The sequence below is a fragment of the Misgurnus anguillicaudatus genome, chromosome 3 (genome assembly GCF_027580225.2).
Source record: "Misgurnus anguillicaudatus chromosome 3, ASM2758022v2, whole genome shotgun sequence".
Taxonomy (NCBI): Eukaryota; Metazoa; Chordata; class Actinopteri; order Cypriniformes; family Cobitidae; genus Misgurnus; species Misgurnus anguillicaudatus.
This window is the reverse complement of record NC_073339.2, coordinates 28,958,077-28,984,104: the sequence shown is the minus strand read 5'-3', so window position 1 is coordinate 28,984,104 and position 26,028 is coordinate 28,958,077. Positions and strand designations below refer to the sequence as shown.

The 26,028-nt window shown below is 36.8% G+C and overlaps 1 protein-coding gene across 3 annotated transcripts; it reads left to right on the top strand.

The window, feature by feature from the left end:
* The first annotated feature begins 4,811 nt into the window (after nucleotides 1-4,811).
* Nucleotides 4,812-25,023, top strand: mxd4 (MAX dimerization protein 4). Of its 3 annotated transcripts, none has more exons than XM_073863958.1 (6): nucleotides 4,812-5,029; nucleotides 5,436-5,532; nucleotides 9,088-9,117; nucleotides 20,164-20,278; nucleotides 20,930-21,089; nucleotides 23,760-25,023. In XM_073863958.1, exons 1-6 carry the CDS (start codon nucleotides 4,966-4,968, stop codon nucleotides 23,921-23,923), a joined length of 630 nt encoding a protein of 209 aa, XP_073720059.1. In that variant the 5' UTR covers nucleotides 4,812-4,965; the 3' UTR covers nucleotides 23,924-25,023. The 3 variants fall into 3 exon arrangements, with proteins under 3 accessions (XP_073720059.1, XP_055061303.2, XP_055061304.2); XM_055205328.2 differs by having other exon boundaries at nucleotides 4,818-5,029; nucleotides 5,433-5,532; XM_055205329.2 differs by lacking the exon at nucleotides 4,812-5,029 and adding an exon at nucleotides 11,738-11,955 and having other exon boundaries at nucleotides 5,431-5,532.
* The last annotated feature ends 1,005 nt before the right edge of the window (nucleotides 25,024-26,028 follow it).

Genomic DNA, 26,028 nt, shown 5'->3' with positions numbered 1-26,028 from the left:
TCACTGTTGAAAAGTACTGCCTTATTAATATAAATTATATTACATATAATTCGCATATATATTACATATATTTCGCGCCTGCAAACACACAACGCGTCGTCGATCAGACGCATTTAATGAATTTTTCTTCGCCGTAATTTGACTTCTCGAATCACTTCCTGACAAATTTGCAGGAAGGGGAGTGGTGGGCAAATGGCAGAAAAAACAACGTCCAATCACATAGCCACATGAACCTAGGAGGAGATTGTCGGAGAGTTAAAATTGGGTTGTTGAAATACTTGTTGGTATGATTGATATAACTGATATATCCACATATTGAAAGGAGGAACTGCCTCTGGCACCTGCGCTAGCGAGCTTTCAAAACTAAGCAAGAGTTGTGCCCTCTAGCAGTGGCAAAATTGCATTTCTAAGCAGAGGTCAATCACGCTTGTCGTGTCTCCACATGTAATCATACTACAGCATATATGCCTCTAACATCTGCTTCATTTTCGAACACCTTAATCTATATTTTTATAAATTCTATTGTGTTTATATCTGTACTAATATTTCAATAAATGAAAACGATTCATGTTTATCAAGCAGTTTGACTTGTTTTTATAAAAGTGTTTCATTTTGTAGAACATAATATCACACTAAAACAAAAACAGTTTTAAATATTTAGGCTTTATTTTAGTATTTAGCCCATTCAAAGTGAGATTTTAGTGTGTGTAGACTGCTATTTACCAAATGTCCGTAACGTCCTTGGCACACCACTAGCTGTCGCTGTTATCACAATATTTATCACTGTCTCCATTAAATTTATCAGTCTTTTAATCATTTACAAGTTATGTATCTGGTCTTTTCTGAAATTATTCATTGGCCTTTATCACAAGATTCTAGGAAAGTTTCAGCAAGCCACTTATCCGGGTTAAGTCGAAAGCTTTACAATATTTTGCCTATTTGTCGAAACAAACAAAACTCACATTCACAATGGTAAAAAGGAGTTAAATACATTCAAGTTAAAAAGCAGAAATATGTATCTGATTTTATTTTCAACATTTATGGTAATTTTCCCAGTGTGTTCTAAATTGTTTAGATGAATACAGTAGATAACTTATAAATGTTTTTTTTTTTTTTGCTTTTTGCTTTTTTTTCTGCAAAGTACAATGCCTCATTATTATGTCTATTACGATCACTGTAAACATTATTTTCACATTATGTGGGGAGAACTTGGAACAGCAAGACTTGAATGCTGTTAATAGAGCTTGTATTAAACCTGTAACATTTCTTTTAAAGGAACAGTATGTAGGATTGTGGCCAAAACTGGTATTGCAATCACAAAACTTGTGGCTAAAACTGGTACTGCAATCACACAACTGGTGCCCAATACACAAAATGACAACATAAACATCAGTTGAGGGCTGCAAATCCACTTTTTAAATGACAATATTCTGGCCAGACAACTGTTGTCAGTGAAGTATTTGAAATGAAAACAATTTCCTAATGTCTAGTGACATATCAGGGCCATTTTATGATTAATTGATATTCATTTCTTACATACTGTTCCTTTAAAGTTTGTCTCATATAGTACCACACAGTAAACTGCAAAGCAATTATAAACCTAAAACAATGAATGAGCATTATCAAAGAATTGTGAATACATTTTCTCTGATTCAACCAGATGCTCATTAAACTCCATACAAATTTGTACAATAGCATACAGACAAGGAGAGGGAAGACAATGCATGTTTCTCTTAGGCACTGGTGTAACAGTAAGTATGCTCAGGGAAATATCTGGTAATGTGCAGACTTCTCTTCTGTATTTTTTATGTTTGTTATTTTTGCGAGTCTGGTAACTAGCCCCCACCCCTGATTTGGTGATTTGAGCAGCTGCAATTGTGGACTGTGGAAACACATTCCCAGGCACGCAAAGGCTGTGGCCTCTCAAGCTGTCTTTGCATTCTGATTCACAAGTACTCAGTATTTTATCAACTTTTTATCTCCCAACTGTTTCTGCTTGATATTCAATCCAAGATGCATCTTGCTATGCATAGATTATACATCCCATACATAAAAATATGAATGCAGCAAGTCAACATTGTCAGCACTACACTGTAGCTATTATGTGATCACAATCTGAATGTACAGTATAGCATGAAACAAAAACAGACACAAAAGTTGAGAGGCTACTTGACTCCGAGTACCCTATGGTAGAAGTGAGGTGATTTACTGCAGAAAGGGGGTAGAAGGGGAGGGGTCACCTGGAGCAAAAAATGCCAACATCATAATTTGTATTCCAGATATCAACACCTGTTGCCATTTTTGCACATTGAAGCTTTTATGAATGTCATGTACAAAAACAGTTGGGGAAAAATGACATCCTGACCTTGCTGATTGAATGAACCCACCCCCTGATAAACCCCAAAAAACTTGCACAACTATAAGCCTTTCATTACTTTTAAATGGGAGAGAGAACTGTATTTTGAAAGGATAATAAAAGCATTTACAAGCATTATTTTTTATTAAGTTTTGATCAAATAATCAAATTTCTAAATATTAATACTTGATCAATCAAATAAAGCAGATCAGTCATTTATAATTGTTTATTAAGAGACATATATTTTTATATATATTATATAAAAATATAAAAATAAAGCAGACAAATAATTGTAAATAAATATCATCTTTCTTCACCTCTCTCTCTCTCTCTCTCTCTTTCTCTCTCTCTCTCCTCAGAATTTCAAGCAGAATGTAGGTCAGCAGTCAGTGCTGAGTTTCCAATTAGAAACAGCTGTGTATTTTTCTTTTTTCACCATAGAGTGAGTGCAGGTCAGCGATTTTTTTCTTTTCAGTCTCTGTTTGTCCTTAGGCTTCTTTCCCCATATCAGTTCCCAGTCTAGAACGTAAGGTATTAACTGTCCCTATTCACCGATTTATGAGATTGGACAACATAATAGATCTGTAGTTGTGTTATTTTAAATAATAAACCTTAGCTCATGATGTTCTTTCTACCTTAGACAGATTGAGAGTCAATAAGCTAATAAGAATTTAATTATAAGTAAATAAATAAATTAGCTAGCTGCTCTCCATTTTTGATGGATCCTTAGCAGAGACAATAAGTACTAGATCTACAAAAGCAATGTAAATAAAATAATTAAAAATAAGTTAAAGAGTGTCCATGTGGTGATAATTTATAGTAAATCACTCCTTAGCAAATAATTTCTGAAGAGGTGATCAGGCCCTAAAAATATTTATTTAAGAACCAAATGCGCATTATATCATCTTTACATACCTAATTTAATAAATATGTAGACATGAAATATTCATTTGAGTAAATATAGTAGGCTATTATAATTCCTATCTTAAAGCTTCTGCTAAGACAAAACTAAAATCAGTTGACCTAGTAGGATAAACACTGAAGAACACAAGGTAAACACACTACAACAATATATTACAATATAAATGTATCTGTTATTATTATCACTAATCTACAATACAAGTTACTTGTCTTTTTTTGTCTTACCGGTTACCTGGATGTGCAGCATGTCCCAGCTTCCCATTGACATCAGTGATCTGCAGGATCACAGCTGACCAATCAAAGTCAATTCTAGGTTATTCCAGTAATAAATCAAATACATTTGTTACTTGGTGTCACCTAAATTGAAAAGGTTTATTTCCCTGTATGCTGTTATGTCAATATTTATAAACAATATCACACATTGATTTCTTCTGAAACATTAATAGGCCTATACCTACAAAATAATTCACAGAACTTTACAAAAATTATTGAATAGTATGGTTATTTTTTTAATGCTTTCACCCACTAATAACACGGTCATATTTTTAACTGGGTATATGCTACATTGCCATATTTAAATCTACCATTCCACCAATTTCCCCCAAAGCTTAAGCAGATAATGGTATAAAGTCAGATTAATCTGGGATTGCTTACAGTAAGAGCAACAAACACTGTTCAATAAAACTTCAAAACAACCTATTCAAAAAGGCACAATGATAAAGGCACAATGATAAAGGCACATTATACTGTCAGGAACCCTATGGTAAAAGTTTGTCCCATTAACTAAGTCTATAAACCATGTATTTATGATGTATTTATTTACATATCCATGAGTATATTCCCTCTTATGTTCATATTAAACAACGTTAACTTGAGAAATTGTAATTTTTATTGCTATTATGTGCTATTAATGTAAGTTTTAAATAGATTTGAGTCTTTTCTTTGAACCCCTGAAAAGCTACAACTTTAGAAATGCATAACACTTCTCCCCAAAATGGACCGCGCCCTAGACGTCATTTCTGTTAGTATGGTATCAGCTAACTGTATTTATACTTAATGGCTGTGAACTAGTTACCAGATTGGTTTTTAACAGCTGAAAGCTTTATGTTTACAATGTAAAATATAGCTGTAATCAAACTAACACAAAACCCCGTTTCACCCCGTTTCCGTTCGCAGAGCTCTTCCAGAGACAACTTTACCATTGCCAACATAGTTCAGCGAAAAAGGTTACACGTAAAAACACGCCCAGTTTTTTCTTTGGCCAATCAGCGGGAAGCAAATCTTACCTCAGACCAATGAACGATTAAGGGGGTGGATCACACGCACTGTTGCTAGGGCATGGCTTCAACGTTGTTACTATCACTGACTAACCAATCATATGACATTTCGCAAGGTGTCAACATTTTTCCAGTGAACTTTTCTCTTTGAAGTCGTTGATTGGATATAAATGTCCTTAGGTCCCGCCTTTCATACTTTTCTATTGTCTGATTGGGAGAAGGAGCCATCAATCGATCTCCAGATTTTAGTTTATTTGCAGTCTGCAATAATTTTTGTCCGGAGTCTCTTCGGCTCAGAATTGAGCACAATTGCGTACATTTGGCGTCATCATTGTTTTGTTTCTCTTCACTTATTTAACATCATTTGTGTGTATACGGTTTTTGTATTTTTATTTCTATAAATCCACCAGGATGGAACTTAACTCTCTTCTTCTCCTTCTTGAGGCAGCAGAGTATTTGGAAAGAAGAGACAGAGGTATAAAATGATGTCTGTCTGTCTGTACTAAAATACACTAGTAGTTAAATTATTTTATTGTGCAGCTCTGATATCTTTTAAAACCGACCTGCTGATCAAGTGTAGTTTAAGTCAAGTTAAAAAGCCACTACATGCTACTAACGTTACATTCTACATGCATGACATTATTCTTGCGGGTTACTACCATAATAATTCAATCTTAAGTAATTTGGATTACGTATATGTCATTCTTTCAGACTGTCAAATGTATTCACCAGTAAAATATAATCGTGGTGTGGGTTGTTTACTTTACAGTTACACACTGAATTATTGAAGTGATTGACATAAAAAAATAATACTATTCCCATTGCCATTCACCAGATCATAAATGTATTTAAATTTAATCTGTTTGCTTTCTCCCTAGAAGCTGAACACGGTTACGCGTCGGTTTTACCTTACGATAGTGACTTCTCAAGAAAGAAAAGTAAATCTTCGTCAATTTCAAGAAAACCTCACAATAACAGGTAACGTTAATGACAACACCTTTTAGACGATATCTCAATAGACTGATACTTTCAAGTGATGTTTGTTCTGCATAATCGCCATTTTTGTTGTTGGGCTTGGCTGTGTATAAACATTGCCACGCGTACACCATCAACTTTCTGTAGCTGGTTTCCCTTTTACAGTGCTGTCACTCTTTTCAACTTAACCGTTTTTTTATGCAGAAATAACGCTCTTCTTCATTAACCAAGACATTTGAATTTTAAGTGCAAAGACGACAATTGTATTTAGTTTCATTTTCAAATATACTTACTGACTTATCAAATACATGTCTCCTCACTGAAGTTTGCATGCAAAAAACAAATACAAATCTTTTTTAACACGTTGTCTGCAATAGTTAAAATAATTTTTAAGGAATGTTTATGGCATTTAATGCCATTAAGATATTATATTGTTGACCTATATGTAAAGGTAGGTCATATAGGTACATTACAGTAAAACATGCACACGTCATCATAGATGGTATTTATTGCAGTAGTGTCTGTCTTTTAGGTGTGGTAAACACTCATTGCTGGGTGTGGTGGTGAAAAGACCCATGTCAGCTGCTAGAGAGAGCTTTGACCCCTGGGTCTGTTTTGCTGCGCTGGCCTCCTTTTCTTGCAGTTTCCCTTGACATTCAAAGTAAAGCAACCATCCCCCACCTAAGCATAAAAACACTGAAAGTTGAGGGAATCCAGGGAATTCGTGCTTACCAGGGAAATTATGAAAATATATTTTTATATATTGAGGCCTTGGTTAATTTGAGTGGGGTTGTGGCAGAATAATATTGAAATCAAATAACCTTTGTGTTTACTGCATAAATGTACGTATAGGCATTGTTCTGAAGAAAAACAAAGAGCAGAATTGACTTGTTTACTTGTAAGCTCCGTTGTTATTGAGGCTGATCTTGCCATTTAATTATAATAATCTGTTTTGCTGATGTGAATATAGTAGAGCTATGAGTAGGCCTGTTGTTAGCCTTATTTTTTAACATAATAATCGGCTCTACCCCCTGTTTGCCCGTATTTTTAGACAAGCTGGTTTTCTTATAGGATAAACACTGGATCTGTGGTACTTTTAACATTGTTCTGCTTTGTCAGTTGAAGTTTGTCTGAGCAGTTGAAGACAGAGAGTGCTTTTGCAAAATTTTATTACAAGTAAATTATTTTTGCAATCCTGTCTGGTGTTAATAGTAGTGATCTATGAAATGCACCTGCGCCCTTATGATTAACAGTTAAGTATATGATCTATAAGTTTCTTTTCTTTTCTTGCACTAAATGCAGCCCCAATATTGTTTGTTTGCATGGAGAGAATGTATTGCCCCATCCTACACTCCAGCATTCATACTCTGGACTAAAATAGCAACGTGTTGTAGTGTGCTGAATTTCCTCTGCGTCATTGAGTGCATGCTGTTAGCTCTTTATTTGCAGTGATGTTGGGAGAAGTAGGGCTGATACACACAGTCAATGAATTTAAGCGATTGCATTCATTGCAGAATGTAAAAATCTGAGCAGAACTGCAGGCGGTGAGGGGGAGACATTGACCTTTGAGTTTTTTTATGCCTCTAGTGAGAGTGCAGGATTTTTTACACAAAATCTGCAATTTTGTGATTATGCGTACTACATTTTTAAATTACTGATATATTCCCATGCAAGTAGGGAGAGACTGCTGCTGTTTGTGTTTTGGTTGCATTTAAAAAGATCTGCTTTGAAAGAGAGAAGTGGCACTAAATGTGATATGTCAGCTGAAACTATTTAGGCCGTGCATGCATACGGTCAGTTTACACTTGCCTTTTTTTAAGCAAATGTAATATTTTTACTAATGTTTATAGTTTACGTTTAACAGCACATATTGATGCAAATGAGACTGCAGATCGATCACATCATATATTAGGGATGCTCTATTTTTTCTTGTAATGTTTTTATGTGATTTTTAATGTCTAACAAACATTTATTTCGATATGTTATATAGGCAATGGCAGAACTAGAATTTTATAAATGGGGTGGCCAAGGCTAATTTAGGGGGTCCATAGTCCATGAATAAAATACGATGTGTAACCCTCTCTCAAAAAACTAAGAATGAATCCCATGATGGCTGATTACTTCACATTACCCCACATTAGATAAATATTTCTATGCTGCACACTGCATGCATTACTAACACAGATGTAAACATAATGTAAGGCTGAAATAATGTAAGGCAAGAAATCTAAACTCCATGATGTCATTCAAATAGCAAAGCCTCACACTAAAGATTTTTTGGCATTTTCTAGCAAATATGGATTAATCTTTTTTACAGAGGTTAGTCAGTCAGGAGCAGTGAGTGATTTTTCTCTTCTTCTTTTGTTATTTAACTTTAATGACAGAGACCTTAGCAGGTATTTTTCATTAGGCTTATTAGACCGAATGCATAATCAGTTGTTTACCGTGATACTTACTAAGACAAGTGTTTATGTGTATTTGTGCCAAAAAGATGAAAACATGAACTGATTTAATCTTCGTGCACGTGCGGTATTGGTGGTAATGAGCGTCGTGTTTTCAAACAAGGCATAAGGGTCTTATCTAGCGAAACGATTGTCATTTTTGACAAGAAAAATAAAAATATGCACTTTTTAACCCACAACTTCTCATCTATCTCGTGTGTGTGTGTGTGTGTGTGTGTGTGTGTGTGTGTGTGTGTGTGTGTGTGTGTGTGTGTGTGTGTGTGTGTGTGTGTGTGTGTGTGTGTGTGTGTGTGTGTGTGTGCAAAATTAGATTTGTTGTTTTTGCTATAATTGCTTCTCAGTCTCTTTAATAGAATACATCCAGAAAATAAAGGAAATGTGTATATAGTATTAAAAACTGTATAAAATGTAAACTGATGTGTTAAGTTTTTAGGGTAAACTCCCCTTCCACTTGAGCAATAGAAGGAAACTGCAGGATCTCTTAAAACTAAATAAAATTAAATCCTAATTTCTAATTTCTTTTTACTTCAAAAACACTCAAGATGTGTTTAGTGCCAAGAGAGGTCACACTAAACACTGACGATGCCTAAAGAAGACATTTAGTCCTGAAAATGTTATTATTTATTTTTTTGTACATATTTCCTGTATTTTCTGTTTGTATTTTAATAAAATAGATTGAAAAATAAATATGGATGGACACTAAAACTTTTAAAACGAAGTCTGGTGGTGGGTGGCCTAAGACGTTTGCACAGTACTGTATACACACACACACACACACACATGTTGGTTTATGTGGTTTACGGGGACATGTCCATTGACGCAATGCATTTTATACTGTCCAAACTGTTATATTCTATTCCCTTAACCTACCCCAATCCCTAACCAAAATAAACCTGTTGCCAGTCTTTAATCTATGAAAAACTACCATTTAGTATGTTTTTTTTTAGCTTTTCCGTTTATGGGGACACTCTCCGTGTCCCTGTAAACCATGTTTATAGCATAATAAACATGTCATTATACATGTAAACCACACACACACACAAAAGTGTACATTTTTAGCAAACTCATCTTCTTCCTCTGTTTATTTCCTGTTCAGGTCATCACATAATGAGCTGGAAAAACACAGGTAAGAGCTTGTCTGTTTGTTTCACCTGAACCGTCAGTTTAACAAATCTGTTTTTAAGGGGCTTATTAATCTTTGTTAAATCTGATTTAATATTTAATCACTAAATCAAAAAAATACACTAAACATACATAACAGCTCTTATGACCAAGAATTGGGTACCAGTCCCGTGATCCATAACTTTGAAGTAGTTTTACATTGGAAAAAAAAAACAATAAAAGATGCAGTAGGACATTTACGTATATATTTGTGACTGTAATAACAGATAATTATTAGGTATAATACATACAAATATTGTGATATCTTATTTTTAATAGTAATGATTTCAATCTTATCAAGGATGGCTATAAATGTAACTCTTTTGTGAGATATAGATCCTTTGTGCACAAATTTTTGCATTTGCTAGTCACATGCTTGAGTTTGAGGAATTGATTACTACTGTTCGGTGAGAAATATGTTCAGTCATGTCCTTCCACAGATCAGAGCTCCTGATTCAGGTTAAACATTACAAACATTGGCAGAGCACCAGGGAATACAGGAAAATCATGCAGGCAGGTTCATCACATGTTTGTAAATTTTACACTTTAATACACAAAGGGGTTCTACCTTTCAGATGATATGTCTTTTAGTTTAGTCTTTAGGGTAGATGTGCACTGAAGCTATGCTTGTGATTGGATTGTGAAGTCAGAATATCATTAGGGTCACATTGGTATTGGTGAACAAAGGAGAGCCACTGATTCTTCATAGTGCAGTAAGGATTAGTGTTCTGATGAGAAGTCTACTGTATGAGATGTATTAATTTGATTTGCAGATCAGGCCGGGCCAAAGTTATTGTGGGGTAAAGATGTTATAGAAGGTAGTCGTGTGGTCATCAAATACAGTCAAGTTACGCTTAATTGACACTGCTTTGTGTATTGTCCCAAAACACTTCAGACCTAAAAGGACAAACATGTGTGGCCTCTCATGGTTCTTCTGTTAAGCACCTTTAAACACAATTTTAAAATGTGCTAAACAAAGATTTGTATTATCACTAACGTAATTAATATAACAATATTTTGTATTATTAGCTGTATTGCAGTGGGCAACAGATGTTTTAAATGTAACCTCTTAGCTCAGGTTTTTCCTAGGTCAGTAGTCTTTCAGGGTCTGACATGCATGGTCTTCTAAATTTGTAATGTTGGTTGACTACATGATTGAATCTATGTTTTATATAGTTACTTTTATTCAGTAAAACATTATGAGGTGGTTTTCCGGACATGGATATTCTTAAACCAGGACTAGGCCTTCGTTAAATTAGGAAATTTAAGTAGGGATGCGACGATAAATGTGGATATACAATAATAATACTTGGCCGATAACTATTCGGAATCACACAGCCGATATTATGCACAGCTATTTCATGTACTATGACTTTTGATCAGTGAGTTCTTATTGATCTGAAATTACTGTTAGTTTGACTTGTTTATTTGAAAAAGCAGCACTCGTCAAACATAATCATTATAAATTATTTATTATCATGAAAATACCTCAAAAGGTTTGAAGAACAGCAATATAAATATATGCTTAAGCCATTTCTAGTAGCTGTGTGTCATAGATGCATGTAATGGTTCTTCTTCTGCGGCCCATATATTGAGTTTCTGCACAGTAGCGCCCTCTGGCTTTTGTATGTAGCGGCATTCCACCGTAATTCATTGAGAAGCATAGCAAGCATCCTCGGCCGATATATTGGTGCTCCCCTATATTTAAGTAATTTTTAAAAGCATAATTTATAAATAAACATTAGTGGTGTACATCTTGAGACACAACACTCGGAAGTTGATATACACTTACCTAAAGGATTATTGGGAACACCTGTTCAATTTTTCTCATTAATGCAATGGTGTGGGGGATGTTTTCTAGGCACACTTTAGGCCCCTTAGTGCCAATTGGGCATCGTTTAAATGCCACAGCTTACCTGAGCATTGTTTCTGACCATGTCCATCCCTTTATGACCACCATGTACCCATCCTCTGATGGCTACTTCCAGCAGGATAATGCACCATGTCACAAAGCTTGAATCGTTTCAAATTGGTTTCTTGAACATGACAATGAGTTCACTGTACTAAAATGGCCCCCACAGTAACCAGATCTCAACCCAATAGAGCATTTTTGGGATGTGGTGGAACGGGAGCTTCGTGCCCTGGATGTGCATCTCACAAATCTTCATCAACTGCAAGATGCTATCCTACCAATATGGGCCAACATTTCTAAAGAATGTTTTCAGCACCTTGTTGAATCAATGTCACGTAGAATGAATGGCAGTTCTGAAGGCGAAAGGGGGTCAAACACAGTATTAGTATGGTGTTCCTAATAATCCTTGAGGTGAGTGTATTTTAAGATAAGTCAGAGCAAGTTGTTTTCGATCAAGACAACACTAACATTTAAGACCTGTCTGGGAAACCGCCCCTATGAGTATTACGAGTAAAACAAAATTACCTCCTTATAAATTTAGGACTAGTTTAAATAAACTGCATCCAGACTATTTTACTGGGATAGAATTGTACTTTAAATATGAAAATGTTTGTTTCATGTTTCTTAACCTACAGTATATTGTAGTCCTTTTGTCCTGCTCTTGTTTTAAAAGATTTAAGTCATCTCTTGGAATGGAACATGTAGTGAACTTACTACTTCCCCTAATTCAGTGGTTCCCAAACTAAACGGGGCAACTGTACAACACTCACTCGATCGTCAAGTTGACTTTTGTGACTTTGGGGACAGGAAAATGACTGATGTCTTCGCACCTGTGATTGGTGGTTTGATCAGTGACAGGCATAATCTTGTGTTCCTCACTCGTCAACACAGGTAGAAGTATGATATAAAGACATAACAGGTTTCTGCACTATAGCAGAAAATAAATAAATTATATTCTGTATCTCATTAATGTCATCAACATCTTTAATAGGTCTGTGTCGGTGGCAGTAGAAGGTGTTTGTGTGTGTGTGGGCGCGCACGTGTGCATGTGTGCATCGATGCATATAGGCTTATAAACACCGGTCAGCGATAACATAATGATCACCTGCCCCGATCTGACCCGTCGAGGCATGGACTCCACCGGACCTTTCTATCAGAAACACCATTCACTTTTTCAGCAATTTCAGCTATAGTAGCTCGTCTGTTGGATCGGACCACACGGGCCAGCCTTCGCTCCCCACGTGCATCAATGAGCTTTGGCCGCCCATGTCTCTGGTTTACCGCATTTCTTTCCTTGGACCACTTTTGATAGGTACTGACCACTGCAGAAGAGCTGCAGTTTTGGAGATGCTTTGACGCAGTCGTCTAGCCATCACAATTTGGCCCTTGACAAAGTCACTCCAATTCTTAAGCTTGCCAATTTTTCCTGCTTCTAACACATTATCTACATTTCTCCTCTACACTTCTCCTCAAGGCTGGTTCTGGTGGAGGGGTCTGGTGGAGTCCATGCCTCAATGGGTCAGGGCTGTTTTGGTGGCAAAAGGGGGACCTACACAATATTAGGCAGGTGGTCAAAAAGTTATGGCTGATCAGTGTATGATGCATACATATTTTAAATATAAAAACATAAACGAGAATATAAGTTTCTTAACAAACATGCGTGTTTATAGGCGCCAATTTCTAGACGCTCTGGAGCGCCAAAGCACTTTGAAAAAAAGGAGGAAAGCGTGCGGGCATGTTTTCCATGTGATTTTAGACACGAAATGTGAAGCAAGTGAGCATATGCGTTTGGCCACTTCGGTGGGTGCTTGAGTCGAGCCTCAGAGCACCCACAGGATCGGCGCCTATGTGCGCGTTTTATTGTAGTACTTACATCCGTGAAACATCACACGGTTCAAAATGCATTCTGATGGTGTACTGGTGGTGCAGATTGAAACTTTTTCACATTTTCGCAACCTTGAGTGACTGAGAAAATATCTTGCCTCATTGTTGCCTCCCCTTGCAAACTAACTCTGAGTCTGCTGGCCGTTTGCGTTCACACAAACTTGAAGACATCTCCCTGGGTGAGATTGTACATTATATTTTCATTTCATGTTTGTGACGCGCACACCACCGCGGGTCACACTTCACCACCGCGATGGCGCTGCACCACCGTGGTGGTGTGGTGGTTATGACAAGTGTCACAGCCCTAATCTTTAATATATGTCTAACTTGTCTCACAGTTAGTAAAGCACTGAAAATTTGATTTTTGGACAAATAATTTCATTTGCCGATCATTCGGTGCATCCCTAATATATCTGAGAGGGTTTTTAAAAGGGATGCATGTAGGTGGGGGGATTGTGGGGGGTAGTTGAAAATATTTTTCTTTACAAAAGGGGGGCCCTGTAAAAAAAAACACTGCCCTAATTAATATTCCCCTTAATATGAATCTAAAAGTTTGTGTCAAAATACTGCAGTTAATGTTTATACAGTAAAGCTGTTATAAATAGTTTTAAGGGTGTGGATGTGAGATCTGAAAGCCTTCTAATTTATTTCTGCGCATGAATCAATGTTTTCACTTTTTCTCATCAGTCGGGCCTTTCTTCTAGCGGGTTGAAATGTTTGACTTACTCCATGGCACTTAAAATAGAAAATTCTCTGTTGAATTCAAATGGGTCGCACACAAAGACATCATTTACGGTAGGGACATGTGGCTGCCATGGATGTTTTTGACCTCACCACTTTCTGAAATGGCTCACGACCGTGATACTGTATATATTAAATAGAGGAAGCATGTACAGGTCTTGAGAGTGAAGTAAACATTCAATTAAGGTGGGTTTATAAATACATATGCACTTCTCAGCTGGTAACAAAGGCATCAGTCTAACATGTGGCAGGATATTTACACAGATATATGCCACATCCACACAAAGCCAGAGCTTTTCCTATCTAAACCATTTTTTCCGCCCTATAAACATGGCGGCTTCTCAAGAAATGTCCTGTGTGAACACAAGGCAGAAACAATGCCGTAAGGGGGATGTCGTAGTGAGGAATCTTTAACATGGGGATTTTATAAACAGATCAACATTCATGACGAGAAATGTCTGCAAACTGGAATAAGGCAGAGATCAGGAAGCTTCTCACTATCCATGCTAAAGACTGAGGTCATTTGTCAGCATAATATAACTGTGCGCCTCATGCGTAAATTTATGATCAGATCAGATGATAAATCCAGAGAGAAATAGTGGATGATAAGCAAACGTACACTTTTTTTGTGTATTTTTCATAATCTGTTTTTGAAAAGTGCAAAAATATACAGATTGGCTGTACACATTAACACGCAAGGGTATCAGTTTATTTATTCACTCTGAGACCAGTTTGAAAAATATAGTGGTTTTAGGTTCCCAAAACACCGGATCTGTCTGAATGAAATGCGTCTCCATGTGGACTGGCTCTTAGAAACACATAAATACACACACACACACACACACACACACACACACACACACACACACACACACACACACACATACATACACACGTACAGTATTTGTGTATTACACAAAATAGCTTTCATAGCAGATGATGAAGTCTTTAAAGAGATTATTAGGGCATAGCGCTTATCACTACATATTGAAATGAACTGTCAATTGTCTTGTCATAAAACGGGTGTTGCTGATTTTAAATCAACAGAACTATAAGCGATAAACAGAGGCTGTGAAATAAGTCAGCACACATCTAAATACTACATAAACATTTAGCCAGCGGGCTGACGTTATGCAAAAGTGTAACATGTCCACGCGACATGTTACAGAAGTAACTGAAGGATTACAACTCGGTCTTAGTCCAAGAAACCTGATTTCAATAGCTGCTGTTTAAATTCCACTTAATTCAACTCTATTTATTTGAATATAAAGATTTTCTACAGTGGATTACACTCAAAACTACACTAAACTAAACACTACTATACACTTAAATCTCTAGATGAATGAGTCATATGCAGGGCTTGACATTAACACCCGCCAACCTGCCAAATGCGGGTAGATTTCGGCTGTGGCGGGTAAGACAGCCAATCCCACTAGCCACTTTGGCAGGTTGAATATAATTTTTTTAATTGTAGTTGTCTTAAAAGTTATGCGAAGTGATAAATAATGCGCAATGCGACACTGGGAAACTACAACTCCCATGAGCACTCTGCACCTAGTGCGGACCAAAGCGCCACCTTCCAGAGAGCGCGTGAGAGCTAATGGATTTGCATGGAAGTGATTGAAGAGATATAAATTGCACACTCTCAAGAGCAGAGAGAAATTCAGCGCATACCTGAATGCACACGAAATCAAAGGAAACCCGCCAGCTGAGAGGTTCCCGCATCATTTTAATGTACGCCTCTCGACATTTGTCATTAAAAGTCTTGAATCACTTTTAACAGAAACCCTGATCAAACTTATAAAATACAATCTGCATAAACAAGTTGACAGTAAAATTCATCTACATTTCTTGACAGCTGTTGTTAATAAAAATTTAAAGTGGTTGTTGAGGGGTTTTGTGTTTATCTTTTCAGTTAATCTTCTACACCCCTGCTCCACTTTTAATATATTCATTCAAAGTTAATCTATTTATGCTTTACTAGCATGTTTTTCATGCACCTAAATATATGATATGATCTAAACTGATATATAAATTTTTTTGTCTTAATTTGGGTGATCAGACTGCATTTGACATTTCAATCTGTATCTAATTTAGCTAAACCAAGTAAATTTGCTCGAATTATAGTCAATTTACAAAATTGTGGCCAGTGAAAATGCTGTGTGGCTAGTAACTTTTGAAAACAACTAGCCACTTTGGCTGGTGAGCAAAAAAGTTAATGTCAAGCCCTGGTCATATGTGGTTTAAATGCTGATACCACTTTTTAACCACTGACCTACTCTAAAGACATACTGTGGAAACTCATTACATGGTCACATGATTTCTTTGCTGTGTGATATTCTTATGCATATTGTCTTGTCATCTGTGTGTCCTAGAAGCAAAGCAGCTTCACAACGGCAGCTAATCTGTAGTCTATGAAAATGTCACTCAAACGAAATGAAGAATGATGGTCAATCAAAATCAATTTGATTTAAAGGGCTCACACATTTAAAGCTCCAGCTTAGATGATTATTCTTGTAGTCTGTTTTATTGACACATATCAGAAAGAGGTTCGACAACCATGTATATTTTCTTTATTTTTAAAAAGCACGTTTAGTTGGTCTTTGAGCATACACAAATAAAAGTAGACATTCCACAGTTTTGTCTTATTTATATCTTATCAGTCTTATTTGTATGAGCAAATTCAGTGTTTGAATTCTCTTTGTGCAGTGTTAAAAATAAAGAAGAGGTTGTGGCGAACCCTGGGTGTTAATAATTATTTTTGTAGGTATTGTTCTTCTCCATTATTTAGCCACTATGATGCTGTGTTGTTGATGTGCTCATTTGTTAGGCTGTCGCTTTCCAGTGGTTAACAGCTTGAACAGGAAGTCTTGTAGGTCGGATGTGATTTGTGCTTTGAAAATACTGGCCGAAAGACAGTATAAAAACGAAGTTGACAAACATTCAGGCAATAACAAGTACATATGTCAGCAGTTATATGGGTCTGTGTGTTTGTGTATGTGTGTACCTGGTAATTATCACGTGAACCAGTACATTTTTGACCTTGTGGGGACATTTTGAGGTCCCCATGAGGAAACAAGCTTATAAATCAAACAGAATGATGTTTCTTGAAAATAGGAAAACGTTTTCTGTGATGGTTGGCGTTAGGGTTAGATGAAGGGAATAGAATGTACAGTTTGTAGTGTAAAAAAAACATTACATCTATGGAAAGAGAGAAAGGAAGGGTTACACATTTGTGGTTCTGTGATGTGCCGAAAATGGTTTTATTTTTTTCTTGTTTTGTGAATTCTGCTGATTTAAACAAGTGACAAGTTATCTAGCAGGCTGACATGGAGGTTTTGTCAAAATTTATGAGTGACTTGTGGCAGTCTTGTAAATCGCATGCATTGAATGCCATTTCCCATCAATTCTGTGTTAAATGTAAAGCTATCACAGATTTGCCGCATTACTCTATAATTTCTAGTAAAAAAGCCAATGAAAATGCTTGCAAGGAAAGTAAAAAATTATGAATTACTAGTCTGATAGTCTGGCAAAAGAAATCCTCATTGCTGAGCCCTTATTTTTCTGTTTATTTGACTGAGTGCAGTTTTTGAAATCCTCACAATATAAAATGTAAATAGGTCCCCTGGACTTTTTGGTAGGCAGTTTTGTCCTAAATACTGTATGTATCATAATGATCTAAACCAGGGGTGTCAAACATATGGCCCGCAGGCCAAACACGGCCCACAAAAGTGTCCAATCCGTCCCGAATGATGATTTATTATTAAATACATGTTTTAAAAACTCATTCAGGCGGGACGCGTGTGTCTAGTTTAAATGGAAGACATGCAGGCAGCAACAAATGCAACATTCTGCCATTTCCACCTGCATGGCTCTTCACCGCAGAGAAAGCAGCAGCCGTGCAGCGTGTATATGAAATGCCCATGAATTAGTTTCTGATTTAACAGGCTGCAATGGCGACATGCAAGAATGGCAGTGGGTTCTAATTTAGAAACGCTTTCGCTTTAAATGTTGTGGCTGGGCAGGACTCGCACACATAAACGTCTAGAAATTAGAGTAGCAACTGCCCCAAAACTGATCAGGTGATCGAAGAAATGTAAGGAAGCACGATTTGTTTTATAACAGGTACTCTGATTCTACAAATCTAGTATTTTCTTTGCTAAATGACTGTTCTTCTTACAAATATATTCCAAAGAAAAGTTCATGATTTATAAATGATTTTGGCATTATTTGGCAATACAGAGAGGGTAAGGTATGGAAAGGTTCCATACACAGAAAGTTAAATTAATCCTGTTCGACCTCAGACCAGTGGGTTTTTACAGATGTAAATTTGTGTGTATATATTTTTTGTACAGTATTAGTATGTACTAATACAGAAAGGTTGGGAAACCTGGCCCTCACATGGTGACATTATTTACCATCTGGACCTCAACCTAAAATGAGTTTGACACCCCTGATCTAAACCAAGGCCCTTTTCAAACAGAGCTGACAAATACATGGATGTGTCCGGGTATCATTTAATTTTTGTTTCATTCACACTGCCAGTGGTTTTTTGTAGGGGTGGGACAAGAAAATAAATTATCAACACCTAATAAACACATGGTTTTATTAAAGGTCACGTTCTTCCTGATCCCATTTTTCAAACTTTATTTAGTGTGTAATGTTGCTTTTAGAGCATAAATAATACCTACAAAATGATAAAGCTCAAAGTTCACTGCCAAGCGATATATTTTCTATAACAGAAGTCCCTTTTCAAAGACTACAGCGAACGGCTCGTTTGGACTACAGCCCTCTACTTCCCGAATGAATGACGTCAATAAAACAGTTTTTTGACTAAACTCCGCCCACAGGAATACGTCAGTCGCCAGCTTTGGCTTAAACGGCTGTCGAAAGCTGCTGTCGAATCACGACACACTAAACAAACTACACAATCAGAACTCGTTACGAATTTCTGAAGGAGGGACTTCATAGAACGAGGAAGACATCAGACTGTTTTTGGCATAGTGAAAAGAGCGGCACTTTAGATTGAGAAAATGCTTTCTTTTGGCCAAACATTTAAATCCATTTAAATCTTTAATATTTGTCCAATTTTTTGCAATAGAAATTAAACAGAAGCTGTAATTCTTAAGAACATGCAGACATTAAATCATGTAAATTCAGAGAGTGAGGGTTTAATCTGCTGAGACACTTCACATGTGATAACAGACAAACAATATGTCTCAGACTTTATATGAGTTCCCAAACTAACATAATTGGAAATTATAGAAAAAAGCACACACCATAAAAACCAGAATATAATACATGCACTATTAAAGGTTTTGCCACAAACTCAATTTTATGCTGATATCACGAGACAGCATTTCACTTCCACGAGAAATCTTCTGACATTTTAATTTAACAAGATATCGTCGCTCGAGATCTTGTCACACCCCTAGTTTTTGGAATATGTGTTTGCATTCACACATACTGTAAAGATCCTGTAAAGACAAGTGACATCAGGCGCGGCTCGTCTGTATGTTGCCCCACCAAAATATTAATCCATTTCAAAACATAGAACTCTGTATAAACTTAATCAAATCTAAACTGTTAACTCATAAATCTAAACTGCCCTCCTGATCAAAAAAACAATCAGAATTAGGGCACCCCCTTTAGGCTGAATTACGACAGGACACTAGACCTCTGCTCAGTGTTCTGCATGCGTTTAGTCATTAAATGTAACTTATACCACTAGCAGTAAATCATACACTGTATAAAAGTGATACGCTGGAATTACTTAAAAATATAGTGCATCATTTTTGCATACACTTTTTTTAAAGTAAGTTTTACTTGAAATTTTTAGAAATTGCATAAATTGCTTAAAGTTCCATTTAATCCTTCTAAAAAAATGGATGCAAAAATGATGCACTATATTTTTAAGTAAACCCAGCCTTTATTTTTCCAGTGTAGTTTAATTGTACACCCTACGATACGACCCAGAATCTGCTCCACCTAAATTTATAGTCAGGAGCCGCTACTGCGTGACATGACGTATAATATTTGAATTTTTTGTGCTTATTATCTGTGTTTCTCTCTGAAGAAACAACATGCATGCATGCAGTTTCCATTATAAAACAGTGTTTCCATTACTAGTCTTTTTCGATTAAGTCATTAGGAGGCGTTCCTAATTCTGGTTGTCCTAGTAACAACTATAAACAAATGAGTTACTGTTTTACGAAAGTCAACAAACTTTATTTGAGCCTAGAGGTTAATCTCTAATGTCTTGGAAACAGGTTTCCTTTAAATGAATCACAAAGACAGACCTTTTACATAATGGCACAATTGCGAATCCTTAGTAATCCAGCTCCTCAGTCACGCCTCCTTGAAAGGCTACAAACCTAAAACTTTTGTGTTAGCAGGCCATGACCATACCAGCACCCTGATTTTTTCCCAAATGCAATAGTCCAGTACCCCAACCTGTTCTTTGATTTGTTGCAGACGTGCCAAACTGCGACTGTACCTGGAGCAGTTGAAACAGCTTGTGCCTTTGGGTCCTGATAGCAGCCGTCACACCACACTGAGCCTGCTCAAACGCGCCAAAATGCACATCAAGGTACAACAAAAATCATCATATTTATGACGATATCTCTCTTTCTTTGCACCTAAGTGGTTACAGCAGTTAAGCACAGTTACAGTCAGAGAGGATGTTAATCAGGAAAGGAAGTAAGCTTATTTGTCTTTATGTTGCAACTTGATCCATGATTTCGGTCAACAGGGATGGCAATTTACTTTCTCATATTTTAGGTTAGTAAATTCACATACAGTAATAAATGCATGTGACTCATTAGCATGTCAAGGTTTTGATCATATCCATGGTAAAAGTGTGTAACAAAGGCAAGGCAAGTTTTTGCTTAGGACCTGATAGCAAAACATTAATGAACCATGTCTGGCCTTATTTTATATCTCTGCCATATGAATACTTCAGTTGAATGGAAAGTGTTAAACAAAATGCACGTCTAAATACAAAGAGAGCCCAATATCATGGCTCCTCTCACCCGTTTTTGTTTCTTTAGCTTAACGTGAATACTTTTCTGTAATGGTGCATAGAGGGCGTTAATGTGATAATTATTATTTTAACCATATTCAAAGATTGTGGATTTCTTGCAATGTACATTGCAAGATTGACTGGTGGATGATGCGTGTCATGCAGTTTGGTGTCTTTGTGTCTTTTGTGGTTTGATCAGTGGAAACATGTGCTTTGCAGAAGCTGGAGGAACAGGACAAAAAGGCTGTAAATGTTAAAGAGCAACTGCAGAGAGAACATCGCTATCTTAAACGACGTCTGGAACAGCTTTCTGTGCAGGGCTTAGAGCGCATTCGCACTGACAGCATGGGCTCCACCATCTCCACTGACTCTGAGCAAGGTACAACACTGCTGAAATATTTTCTGTGTTAAATGATCCAATCTCTATTTTAACTTGTAATTAAGTAAGTAAGGTTTATTTATATAGCACCCATCACAGAAACAGAATCACAAGGTGCTTTACAAAGTACAAGAATAAAATGCACAGAGATTTAAAAAAAAACAGAAAATTTATATATATAAATATATAACATAAAATGCCTGATCAACTAAAAGCTTGTCTAAAAAGAAAGTCTTCAGTTGCTTTTTAAAAGACTCAACAGATTTAGCCTCACATAGCGATAAGGGCAGAGCATTCCAAAGTTTTGGTGCAACGATCTGAAAGGACAGGTCTCCTCGGGTTTTAAGACGTGTTTTGGGGACTCTAAGGAGATTGGGATTCGAGGAGCGAAGAGTGCGAGATGAAGAGTATGGAGTCGAAAAATCTGCAATATATTGAGGGGTCTATCCATTTAGTGCTCTAAAAGTAAAAACTAAAATTTTAAAATCAATTCTAAATTTTACTGGAACCCAATGGAGTGTATATAGTATCAGTGTGATTTGTTCCTGTTAAAAGCCTAGCAGCAGCATTTTGCACCAGTTGGAGGCGACTCGGGGAAGATTTGTTAAAACAGATAAAGATAGAATTACAATAATCAAGGCAAGAAGAAATAAAAGCATGAATAATCAACTCCATTGTAGCTCTAGGTAGCAATAATCTCAATTTGGAGATATTTGAAGAGTTTTGTTGCAAAACGAGATAAATCAATTTTTTTACATTTTTGTCAAAACATGTTTATTATTATGTTATCATGTTATTATTTTGTTTTATGGTGCTACTTAGCTGTATTTTTTAAGTTATGAAGGTTTAAATCAAAACAAACTAACTGCAGTTGCATTGAAATTAAATGGAATGCACAACCAAAAAACGAGATTTCTGAATAATTAAAAAAACGGTGGTTATCTCGTTTTGCAACGAAACTCTTCATTTCTTAAATGATAAAAACAATTTCTGACTATCAGTCTAGAGTGACCATCCAATGACATTGATTGGTCAAACAATACCCCAAGGTTTCTTAGGCTCGGTTTGACTGATGATTGTAGAGAACAGAGCTGTTGTTTCATTTTAGGGATTTTTTGGTCTGGGGCAATAATTAGGGTTTCAGTCTTGTTTGTATTTAATTGTAGACAGTTATTGTTTAACCAGATCTAAATAGATGACAAGCATTCTAATAGGTCAGTTAACTTCCCAAACTGACTCATTAAAAGAGCAATACATGCTCTTGAAATACATGCATAAAAATGATACGACACATTATTAAAACCACAAATTATTTCACCAAGGGGAGTAATATACAATAAAAACAAAATTGGACCTTAAACTGAGCCTTGAGGGACTCCACATAATAATGGGGACAAATCGAACAGAATGTTATTTACAGACACAGATATTTTGTTTTTGTGTTTTCAGTGCATCTGTTAAAACCTTTAGACAGCTAGAATCTTTGAACAAAGTGCTAAGTGTCTGTTTACTAACTTGTACAATTCAGCCGGTGAACATAAAATTGCAATTATTATAAAAACTACAAATACTCTCGTTACTGTAACGAGGGTACTTTTTCTAAGGAATTATAAAGTAGTTCAAAAATAGTGTACTTTTACTTGAGTACATTTTAAGTGCTGTAACGGTACTTTTGTCTCGACTTGTCATGTCTAAACGTGTTACATTTTTCTGTCATTGCAATCGGTTAGGAAATAATATTCAGTCACTTCAAATTATGTCGCAACTCTGCGCAGACCGATGAGCTCATGACATCAAGGTACCGCGTAAGCGAGCCGAAGCATGTGGAGCAATCTGCTCTCGCAGTACTTTGATGATATACGCCGATCAGTCTTTGCAGTCATGAGAAACATTGCTCAAAACTTTAATCCCTGATACTAAAACAGACATTAATGTAAGCATTAAGGTACAAGAGGCTGCTTTACCATATTATGCACAACACAAAGTGGAGTAAAGCTGTCTTTACATAGTTTTGATGTGTGACAACATGTTTGTTTCTGTAGACGGTTTCAGCAGCAACAACGTAAACAAATGGCTTTTGTGGACTTAAACGCAATTTCCGGTAGACTTCCACATAGAATCAATAACAACAGAGTGATTTTAAAGCAGTTTATTTCTGATTACAAGGGGAAAAAATGATAAGTAAGTTAGTGTAAAATTAATGTATAGAATGTTAGCCACAGGTCCTTGAATTCTTGCCTGGCTGCCAAACCTCTCTTCACAATTGTGATCCATGCTCGTCATCTCCCCTCATCTTTAGCAAACCAAAATATTTTATTTCCAACAAGGCTTGATGCTTTTGCTTGGTAGGATACTAGAAAAGGTACTCAGTGTAACAAACTTTAAAGCACTGTTTACACACAGCAAAGACTATTTACTGGAAACACAAGACAGTAATGCATAACCAAAAGTTCTAGAAAAGTAATCCAACCTTCAAATTTTTGCATGTTATTCTTCCTGCCTGCTACCATTGAAAAGTAAATACTGTTTATTTACAAAGTTATCTGTGGTGTCTGGCAGTAAGCTAATGTATAGGTGCTATTGATTAAGTTGACAATTATACAATATATTCCTTTAGTCCTCCAATTGTATTATTCAGTATAGATTTTGTTTTTTTTTCTGTTTGTACAGAGGTGGACGTTGACGTTGACATTGAGGGGATGGAGTTTACTCCAGGCGAGATTGATAGTCTGGACAGTATTAGTGATGGTGAAGACCACTACAGTCTGCAGAGCAGCTCCAGTGACGGAGACCACCATTCACATTCCCACAGACTACAGGCTCATATCTACTAGTCTGTGCCATAAAGCAACAGTGTTTCTCCTCCAACATGCACATCAGCCTCTACCAGCTGGCAGGAAGCACCTGGCTGAACCTCCTCACGTGATTTCCACTCCTTCAAAAACTCTTTCTTCTCCTAACCTTTTACAGCACCTTATATTAAACCACCTCCCCCTCCCCCACCACACAGGAATACATTGACAAGCAATCTGCGGTTTTAGTGGTAACGTATTTAGTGTGGAAAAGGCAATTTTGACTTGTCTGTTTGTGTATGAGAAACTGTGGCTTTTTTCCAAACCTAGTGAGCTGTCTTGCTTTCTACTTTCTATATAGGCAGCTACTTTCTATGGGGATGATCACACCAAACACGTTTTAAACGTTTTATTTGGTCACTTACAAAAAAAAAAGAAGTGTGGCCTGGCTTTTATATTACTAGGCAACCACCGAGGCAGCTGTCCTGTCAGTAAAATATTGAAGCATGAGCTCACTTTTGCAGTTAACTGTCACACTAGCAGAAACTTTTAAAAAAGGGCGCTTGCTTTGACCTTGATCGAGGTCACCATAACGGACGGCCTGCCTCTCCCCTTATTCGATTGAACAATGGAAAAGCGCGAATGACATCGGGTGCTTTTTCGGTCTGAGTGCTCTTTCAAAAACGCAGGGCGTGCGATGCGGCCAAGGCGTTCGGCACATTATGCTCACTGCCCATAGAAAACCATTAAAATAGGCGCGTGCCACAACGCGTTCTGTGTGATCGTCCCCTAAGGCAGCATTCGAACTAAAATCGAACATGAAGTCACTGAACGGAAACACTCTACAACGTTAAGCAACTCTTTTTAATGCTTGCGCATTCGTGAAGGATATGCACGGTGATATCTCACAAGGCAGCACGATTAAGCTGTGTACAGTTTGGAACAGTCTTCATGTCGACAACTCACAGAGATAAATAACAGAAAAACTTGTAATTGCATTAATATTACGAGAGGAAAAAGTCCTTTATTTTCATAATGGTTTTGAATAGAATTCATTCATTGTGCCTTCTTGAAACTGCATGTGATAGCATTATGAATAATAATATTTACAGTAATATGCAATTAAAGAAGAAGTTTAAAGCAACACTAAAGAGTTTTTGCTCTTTGCTCACCCTACAGGTTGGACGCGGAATTGTCCATTACCACTGTCGTAAATAATTTAGCCTACTGCAGCAAAGCTGGCTCTGATTGGATTGAACGTCTGCCGTAAAGCAAGTTTTCACTCTAACTACAGGACCGCGACCCAACCGTTGGAAACTGCTTTAGTGCGGTTTTGGCCGATAGAGGGCTTCCAAGCGAATGTGAAATTGCCATTCACCCTGTTTCAAGTGGATGAACAACTGAAACTTTTTTGGAAACGTTATTTTAAGGTAAAAAAAACTCTTTGGTGTTGCTTTAAGTCTCTGTGTTAAAGAGTTGAACCATAACTTCTGGTTGCAATGACACGCGCGTCCTCACTACGGCACGCCCCTTACGGCATTGTTTCTGCATCTTGTTCACACACAATGCTTTCCGTGTATGTTACGGCAATGTTACTAGGTCCTCTTCCCTTGAGCGATCCCTGAACATTTACGGGACGTGTTTGTGTTCCCGCAGAAGCATCTTTGCCAATTTAAAAATAAAAAATCTGGGACCAAAATGCTGTGTGATAGCTAATGATGCTTTTGGAATACACACCCCGGGGCTGGTTGCACCAGCTGGGTGTAACCCGATCGTAAAACTAGTCTGGACATAAAATGCGCTGTACATCCGACGTAGAATTTACACCTGTTGCACCATCAAGGCGTAGCGCATGTTTGAGACTAAATCTTACCTCTATAAAATTTGACGAGACATTGGCAAGTCTAATGCAAAGGATACCAGAGCAGTGTGCCTTCATGCATGGTAAAGAGACCGCACCAATAAATTCTATCATAGAATACATAATTATTTACAAAGACACAGTGGAGAATTTATTAAAAGCTTTCATTTAATTTCGTTTTCATCCAGAGCTGTTGTAATTAATCTGCAAATTATTACATTTTGTGCAAACGGTAAAGGCTTTCGTTAAGTTAATGTGCAGGTTGTGTTTGATGGGTCTGCACGTG